Below are 8,807 nucleotides of genomic sequence, written 5' to 3'. Positions count from 1 at the left end.
AGCACGGAAGCACGCGGGCTGCGGGGGCGGGGCTCTGGGGGCGGGGCGAAAGGGAGGACCGGCCCTCAGGCGGGGCCGTCCCTGCGGAAAGGCCAGCCCCCCGAGGGACAGCCTGAGACCTGCGTCTCTGATTGCTGCTTGGACACGTCCGTCTGGCTAAGCCTAGACGTCCGAAACCTTCCCTCAAAACTCACCTCTCTTAGTCCAGGTTGGGTTGACCTCACAAATGCCACTACGGCCCCGCATCCTCGGGGGTCGCCCCAATCTGTCTCTGCGCGGGGCCAGCTGGTGGGACGGCCCCTCCCAGAACGCCCCGCGGGCGGGCACGGGGAGCGCCCGGAAACTACAACTCCCAGGATTCTGCGAGCCCTAGGGGGCGGGGCTTCCTGGCGGCGGCGGCGCCTGCGGAGAAGAGATGGCCGAGGCGCCGGGCTCGGGGCGCCGCGCGCTGTACAAAGCGGTGGGCTCACCGCCGTGGAAAGAGGCTTTCCGGCAGGTGGGCGTGGGGTTTGGGAAGCCTCGGCTGGGTCGTCGTCACTCCCCTTATCCGCCCGGGCCGCCGCCGTCCCGCGTGCCGGGCGAGGCAGGTGCTGGAGCGCCGGGCGGCGGCGGCCCCGCAGCGGGACCGGGCGGGACCCGGACCGGACCGGGCGCTGCGGGAGCTTCTGGGCCCTCCGTGCGGGGTCGTGGCGAGCCGGCCCAGTCCCTGCACGTCGCGAGTGCACCTGTGCGCACCTACCACCCACTGGTGTCGGGGCGGGGGCGCTCGGCTTGCTTCCCGCCTGCGAACGGGAAGTTCTGCTCCAGACGGGAGGTGATGTCTATTTCCAACTGAGTCTCAGTGGCAGCGCGCCCCTACGTCACTTCTGACCTGTTCTGACATCAGCGGGGTTCCTGTGAGACGGCCCACCTTTCCAGGAATCTCCGAAGGGGCCGGCGTGTGTATCCCCCATCGGAGAACAATCCGATGCTTGGAATGACCGCCCACAGCAGGGGCTTCCCAGCCTGGGCTCTTGACATCCGAGGCAGACAGGTCTTCGGTGTTGGGGCCGCTGTTCTCCGCATTGTGGAAAGCTTAGCAGCATCCCGGGTCTCTACCCACTAGATGCCAGGAGCCCTACAACTGAAGTGACAACAGAAAGGGTCTCCAGGCATTGCCACATGTCCCAGGAGGGATGACATTGCCCCAAGCGGAGGAACGCTGTACAGGAAAGCGGCTCCCGTTGCCGTATCTAGAGCACCAGGAACGTGGGTGGGACCCAAACGTCTTATCAAAGCTCAGCGAATGCTGAGCTGTTATGACCAGTTATGAAGGACGCTGTCACTGAAGGCTGCCTATGAAATATGGTGATCTGGGGGCGCCTGGGCGGCGCAGTCCGTTGAGCATCGACTCTGCTTGATTTCGGCTCAGGTCATGATCTCAGGACCATGAGATCAAGCCCCCCATCGGGCTCATGCTCAGCATTCTTTCCTGGTCCCTCTCCTTCTTCCTCTGCTGCTCCCCCACCTCACGGTCTCTTTCTCTCTCTCTCTCTCTCAAATAATAAATAAAATCTGAATGTGCTGATTGGAATACAAAAATCATGATAATTTCACCTGTCTGTGGATAAGGACTGGACAGAAATATGCAAAAATAACAATAATTAGAGTTATAGTTGAAATTTTTTGTCTATAAATTTCTGTTAATGACTTAACACCTAGTCTAAGAAAAAGAAAATTCTTTTTTAGAGAGAGAGAGTGCATGTGTCTGGGGGGAGGGAAGGGCAGAGGCAGAGGGAGAAGTGGACTCCCCGCTGAGCAGGGAGCCCAATGTGGGACTCGACCCCAAGACCCCGGGATTGTGACCTGAGCTGAAGGTAGATGCCTCACCGACAGCCATCCAGGCGCCCCTACGGATTTTTTTTTTTTTTTAACCGGACTCGCTCCCTGTCTTTCTCCTTCTAAGGGATGCCTGGAGAGAATGAGAAACAGCCGTGACAGGCTTCTCAACAGATACCGCCAGGCCGGAGGCAGTGTGCCAAGGAGAGCTCAGAGCAGCCTGCTGGTGCAGGAGGTGATGGAGGAAGAGTGGAGCGCTCTGCAGTCCGTGGACAGCTGTCCGGAGGGCTTGTCCCAGGTCAGGCTGGGATATGTGTTTTTTTTTTTTTTTTTTTTTTTTTTTTTTTAAAGATTTTATTTATTTATTCGAGAGAGATAGAGACAGCCAGCGAGAGAGGGAACACAAGCAGGGGGAGTGGGAGAGGAAGAAGCAGGCTCATAGTGGAGGAGCCTGATGTGGGGCTCGATCCCATAACGCCGGGATCACGCCCTGAGCCGAAGGCAGACGCTCAACTGCTGTGCCACCCAGGCGCCCCTGGGATATGTGTTTCTGGTGAGGGTGCTACGGCACCAGGAGGGTCCTGTGTCCCCAAGTCCTCCAAACCCATCCACCCTCCAGCCCCCAGTCAGGATTCCAGCTGCCTTGAACCCAGGCTCTTCGATCTTTAAGGTTAGACTCTTCTAGACTCATGGTTCGTAAATACCGGACTCTACCAATTTGCTGTGTCATCGCATTTTAGGAAACTAGAAAGAAGGATGTGTTACCCTGGGCTCCCCTGCTGGAAATTTTGATTCAGCAGAGATGGGCTACCAGTCTCTCTCGAAGAGGGAGTCCGGGAGCTCTACGATTCTTATCTCGCCCCAGTCGGGGGCTGGATGTGGATCGGAAACCGTTTACCTTGCACCAGGATGAGCCCTGGCTTGGACGTCAGTACTTCTGGAATTCTGACCCCGGTTTTGCTTGAACCCTTCACTGTCCTGTGCCTCTGAGCTTTGCTTTCATGTTTGTACGATGAAGAAGAGAGCGTGGTCAGCACAGTGAGGACGATATAGGAAAACCTTGGCAAACTCTCTGAAAACATCAGTGCCGTCTGTAGTCATGACGCATTATCGGTGCCTCTCGTGTGTCCCAGCGCGGGCTGGGCGTCTGGGTTACGTAGTCCTACTTAGTGCTCACAAGAGCTCTTCCAGGTCCGTTCCCGCTTCCCAGAGGCCCCAAGTGAGGCTTATGGGGTTAGGAACTCCCCAGAAGTTCCAGAGCTTTAGCAGAACAAGTATTTACCTGCTGCCCTCTACCCTCTCCCCCAAATTTGGGGCCCTTATTTTGTTACTGGGTGGTTTAATCATTTGTTGATGACTTCTCAGCCGGTTCCATTAGCACATTGTCAGCATAGCCTACAGAAGGGTCGGACTGATGTGCTCAGTTAACTCGGAGTTCTTCAAGCCAGCCTCCCGGGCCTCAGTCACTGTGGGACTTGCTGGCTGATTGAAACTCCCCTTTCTCTTGCAGCTGGAGGAGCTGCTGGACCTGGCTGTGCTGGAGGAAATCCAGCAGGAGCTGGCTGAACAAGGTGACCTCCGGGAGGGTCTTTCTGCCTGCGTCTGGGCACTCTGGCGCTGAGGGCTTTTCAAAGCAGAATTCGTTCTTAACTGCCCCCCTCTGCGCCCAGCTCCAGGCAGGTGTCAGAAGTACCTGCTTTTACTCCGAAGTCTTGGCGGTCTGTCTTCCCGAGAACGAGTCTTTTGTGCCTGGGCCTGGTGCTCGGTTCCGTGCCATCGCTCCGTGCTATGGCTTTCCCCTGGTGACAGCTGACCAGCTAGCATGAGACAGAGGACAGGGGCGCAGGCGGCATTGCGAGCGGTGGGCCGAGAAGCCGCCTCGGTGTGGCGGGTCCGGGTCCCATGTTTATTCTGTCCCCGGTTCCTCTCTGTTAATAGCTGGATAGCAGTCCTGTCACCTTACAGGACACAGTCGCGATCAGACCTCTCGCGTCACCTAATGGCAGTGCCTTCTGTTGTGGCCCAGTCCCTGGGGCGGCGCTTGTGCGTGGCGGGCAGAGTCCAGCACCCGTGTCACGGAGCCCTGTCAGGCCCCGGCTTCGTGTTTCTTGCCTGTCAGAGAGGTCGCAGGGCTGCCCCCAAGTCTGTAGGCTGACTGGCACGTGGAGAAGGGTCGGAGCAGGGCCACTAAGCGGCGGCTGCCCCAGGAGATGGCAGAGGTCAGTGTTGGGCTGGAGCATGAAGACGCCCTTCTGGGCTGTGCGGCTGCAGTTGGGGCGGCGGGCGGAGCCCCCGTTTCCTCCGCTCCAAGGGGAGACGGAGAGAGTGGCGAAGTGCGTCCGTGTGAAGGGTTTGAAACAGCCCCAGACACGTCGTCCGTGCTCTGCAAGTGAGCGTCGCCACGGCTGGCACCATCCACTCGGGCCAGACCACAGATCCCTGCGCTTTAGTTGTCTGTTTTTCCTTCTTAAATTTATGTTTATTTATTGAAGCAATCTTCACCCCCAACGTGGGGCTTGAACTCATGACCCCAAGATAAGTCACAGGTTCTTCCGACGGAGCAGCCAGGCGCCCCACACCTTTTTATTGTCCCTTAATCTTCACCTACAATGCCCATCTTGTGGTGGGACATGGGACTCACTACATATCTGGGGTGTCTTTAGCTAAGAAGTCTGAGCGGTTATGAGGTCCTGTGTTTGGCCATAGGCGGTCATTAGGAACACTCTAGAACAGGGCTGGCAAACTTTCTGGGGAGGGCCTGGTCGTAAATGTTTTGGGCTCTGTGATCCATACGGTCTCCGTGGCAGGACGTCGGTCCTGCTCGGTGTGAAAATGCCCGTAGGCTCCTGGGCACGGCTGCCTTCCAGTAGGACTCGATTTAGAAGATCGCAGGTGGGCTGCTGTGGCCTGTGGGCTGTGGTTGGCTGACCCTGTCGTGTAGACTGTGAGCTCACGCAGTGCAGGGACCTGTCTTTTCCGCGTCTGTCCCTCTTTCCTGCCATGTCCTCGGCGTGGTTGTGTGCTCCCTGCATGAACGAACACGGATTGTGAACAACGCGGACTGAGCGTACGGACGTTGGGGAACAGATGGCTTTAAATTCAGCACTTAGTGCCCAGTCAGGGTCCGCTCTCTCCAGCAGCCCCCAGAGCCCAATACGCTCTGGCTGTGCTCCCGTCGCCTCCGGGGATGCGTGTGAACGTTGTCCCCTTGGCCCTTAGCCCCAGCGCTGCCCGTCTTGCGCCCCCCCCCCCCCAACACACACACACACGCCAGGCGAGAGGGGAGGGAGCCAACAAGACGAAGCCTGTTAGAGCAGTAAACATCTTGTGACGGGTGGCGGGATTTCGCCTGGATTCTTCGCTGGTGAGGGTGGGGCTTGGCGAGCAGGACAGGCGGCGGGGCCCAAGGATGGAGGCGCAGGCTCGCTGCAGCTGCCCTGTGCCCCGCAGAATGGTGCATCCTGAGCGAGTACGAGAAGAGCCTGCAGTTCGATGAGAAGTGTCTCAGCGTCATGCTGGCTGAGTGGGAAGCAAACCCCCTCATCTGCCCTGTGTGCACAAAGTAAGAGACTCCAAACCCCTTTCGGCATTACGGGTGAGTGGCTTTTCCCCCACTCCTGTGGCTGTCCGGAAAGGTTTGGGGGTCCCGGGGTGCTGGCCCCAGCACGTGGCGATCCCAGCTCTGCCTGCAGGTCCAACCTGAGAGTGTCAGGAGGCGTGGTCGCGTGTCCGTGTGGCCTGTACCTCTCCTCGCACGTGAGTGTCCCACGCACACATCCCGTGACGCCCTTCCCACGTGTGTCTGCTCGCTGGAGGCCCCTTCGTTGGAGCCAGAGCCGATGGTGCGCGTTTGCTCCGGCGGCACAGCCAGCTCCGCCGGTGTCTGGAGAGCGGCCGCGGTGCCCCGGGGGCCGGCCCAGAGATGGGCGCGCACTGCGGCTGCCCCCGTTTGCTCCCCGCCACGGAGCGCACGCGTGCGCAAGACCGGACAGAGGAGAGCTGGCAGCACTCGTGTCCGGCCTTCCGTTCACAGCTGCCACGTGGGAAGATGCAACCGTATTCAGGGGCCCTAAGATACGGAAGGCGCCCCCTTACCTGGCGAGATGGGGACTGAAAGTTTGCCATTTAACTCTCTGCTTCACACGCACCCTGTGAGCCGGGCCCCGAGCGGGGCTCTGCTGTCCGGCGCGCATCCTCTGCCAGCCCCGGCGGGCGCCATCTGCCTTCCCGGGTCTGTTCGTGTAAAGTGCGCCCTGAGCCCACGGCAGACGCAGGGTTTTGTCCTCTCCATCCTTGACGTAACTCAACAGCACTTTTCTTCTTTAAACCACTCCCTTTTTGAGTATTTCCGAACCGTTCCATTCCTTATCGTTGAAAAAAGGAAAAGAAAACGTTTCCGTTCTCTGCATCGAGTCGCAGAACGTGTATGATGGACGGTTCAGGGAGCGCAGCCCATCTGGGCCCCGCGGTGCTGGCTCCCGGGAGGCGGTGGCCCGGGCGCTCCTGGTGCTGCTCGTGCAGGAGCCCGGGTTGGGGGGGCAGGGGTCACCTGGGGGGCACTGAGGTGGGGGAGGCCGGGGTGTCCGTGCCATCGGGAGCCACGCAAAACTGGGCCAGCCCAGCGAGCCAGCGTGGCGGTGGTCAGCTGAGGAATCGGGATTTTCGCGCCGTGGACTCGGAGGTGACGGGGTCAGATCATAGCTTAACGTCTTTGTTTGCTAGTCTCCGGAGTTGACGGAGCCGAAGCTTCGGGCCTGTTTAGAGGACAGCGTGAACGAGCACAGCGCACACTGTCCCCACACGCCTGCGTTTTCGGTCACAGATGGGACGGAAGAAAAGCCCAGTCTTCTCATGAGCTGCGTGGTAAGCCTCCCGTGGGACCCAGCGTCGGGGTGGCCCGCGCTGGGCCTTGTTCCCCCCCCACCCCCGGCAGGAATCCCACAAAGGGTAGGTGCTCCTCTGCTTTCTTTTTACGTTACTGTGTTCTTCTGAAACGGGTAGATGCTCATAAATGCCCTTTAGTCCCTGGAATTTACCTGCGTCGGAGAGTGGAGGTAACGCGTCACATAAACCAAGGGGCCGGTCCTCACCCGGAGCGCAGGGACGGCGGGAGCGCGGGCGGGCGTGGGGAGGCCCAGCTGCCTCCTGCTCTCGTGTGGTGGGCAGTGCTGCTCAGACCCAGCCGATAGGTCACGCTCATGCAACCCAGAGAGCCCATGCTGGTGCGGGTCTGGCCGGAGGAAACAGGACAGCGTGGGGTCGCGGAGGAATCGAGGGCCGCAGCCGCCGGACGGCTGGACGGTGGGCCAGGAGGCGGTGGGACTGCCTGAGTGCCGCGGGCCCGGCTGTGGGGGCAGCAGGCAGATGCCATCAGAGCGGGCGCTGGAGGTCTCTGCCGTTTCCTGCTCCAGGCGGAGCCTCGGTGGAGGGACCCTGCCGGCCTTCTGGTGGGGGAAGGGGGCGCGCTGGGTGGAGTTTAGGGAACAGGCGGACACCCCCTCTGCTCCCGCCGTCCAGAACCGCCAGCAGACCCTCCAATACGCAGGTGTCTTCGGCTGCAGACTTGCCCCCGCAGCTCTGGGTCTGAAAGGCCTTCGGCTCCATCCAGGTGGCTCTGGGAGGATTCGCACCCATGTGTAGTGAGCATTGCTGGGTGCCAAGTCATGAAGGGTCTGACTTCTCTCCCTGGGCTTCCCCTGTGTCTGATGCCGTGTGCCCACAACACTGTGACAGTGACCCGTCCGTGTTGTCCTGGCGGCAAGATCACACCTTGGTGCTCCCAGCCCTCAGCCCAGCGGCGGGTCCCTCATGTGTGTGCAGATGGGAGTTGAGGTGGGGGGTCAGTGGAAGGCACAGGTCTGGCGGCTTCGGCGTCTGCCTCCTTGCTGAGAGCGACAGGGGCAGCGTCTGCAGAGCGCAGGGCCAGAGTCCAGACCCGGTGCTGGCGGGATGGGAAGTGGAGGCTTGCCCGGCTGCTGGGCACGGTGGTTACAGGCCTCAGTCCCGGGGTTCACTCCCGACTGTCCAGGCCCGGCGTCTCTGAGCAGAGGGAAGCCAGGTGGAGGCACAGCGGGGTTGGCCGCACTGGCTCCCGGGGGTGCAGGGAGACCGCCGGGGGGGGGGGAACGCAGGGGGTCACGGCGAATACGAGACAGGAGTGAGGGAGGACAGTCGTGTCTGTTGCCGTCCAAGGTCACCACCCTGGAGCTCAAGTCACTAGGCTTCTAGATTCACTTAGGGGACTTCAGGACAGCCGGGGTCGGGTGGCAGGGGTTCAGCCTGGACGTGGAGGGGTAGGTGTGGGTTAGACGGTAACGCACAGCCACGAGTACGTGGCACGTGTGAGGTGTGGTCATGGGACAGAGTGTGCCAGGCTGCCAGAAAGCCAGGGGTATCATCCGTGCGAGTGTCAGGGGTTCCTCAGCGTGGTGGTGGGGCCGAGTGAGACCGCTCTGTGCTCCAACGCTCACTGATCGCGAGGGGAGGCCCAGGAAAGCGAGCCGGCACAAGGGGGCCCTGGATCCTGCCTGCAGTGGGCATGCCCCAGTCTTGGGTTCAATGAGAGCCTCACCTCCCTGCGAGGCTGTGGAAGCCACCAGCCGCCCGTGTCCTGAGCGGGAGGGGGTTTGGAGTCCATGTCTCATCTGAGCTCCAGGCGCCCATGCCGCTGTCCTGGGGCTGCCGGAGGGACTCCCGAATGCAGACGCCCACCGAGCAGCGCCGTGGGTCCGTACTGATGGACCTGAACCGTATACGGAGAGGATGTTCGTGACCGGAAGTGTTCTCTGTTTACATCCAGGCTTGCGATACGTGGGCTGTGATCGTCTAGAGCCGGCCTCCGCTCCTCGTTCTGGGGGACACGACGCGCTCGTCTGAGACCGGGCCTTGTAAATACCAGCCTTTAATTTATAACTTATTTCATATTAAAATTTTCAAACTCTCTGCTCTTGGTGTGTTGTGATGTAGGCTGAAGAGGGAGAATAGGGAAG

The 8,807-nt window shown here is 60.3% G+C and overlaps 1 protein-coding gene across 1 annotated transcript; it reads left to right on the top strand.

Annotated features, from left to right (window-relative positions):
- Positions 1-158: 158 nt before the first annotated feature.
- RPAIN (RPA interacting protein) lies at positions 159-8,761 on the top strand. The gene is made up of 7 exons (XM_045804897.2): positions 159-496; positions 1,946-2,116; positions 3,329-3,389; positions 5,269-5,380; positions 5,511-5,574; positions 6,541-6,681; positions 8,618-8,761. Exons 1-7 carry the CDS (start codon positions 416-418, stop codon positions 8,645-8,647), a joined length of 660 nt encoding a protein of 219 aa, XP_045660853.1. The 5' UTR covers positions 159-415; the 3' UTR covers positions 8,648-8,761.
- Positions 8,762-8,807: the final 46 nt, after the last annotated feature.

Source organism: Ursus americanus, chromosome 14 (genome assembly GCF_024610735.1).
Source record: "Ursus americanus isolate L20-20 chromosome 14, mUrsAme1.1.p, whole genome shotgun sequence".
NCBI lineage: Eukaryota > Metazoa > Chordata > Mammalia > Carnivora > Ursidae > Ursus > Ursus americanus.
The sequence above is the reverse complement of the archived record's forward strand: the minus strand, read 5'-3'. Positions and strand labels throughout refer to the sequence as shown.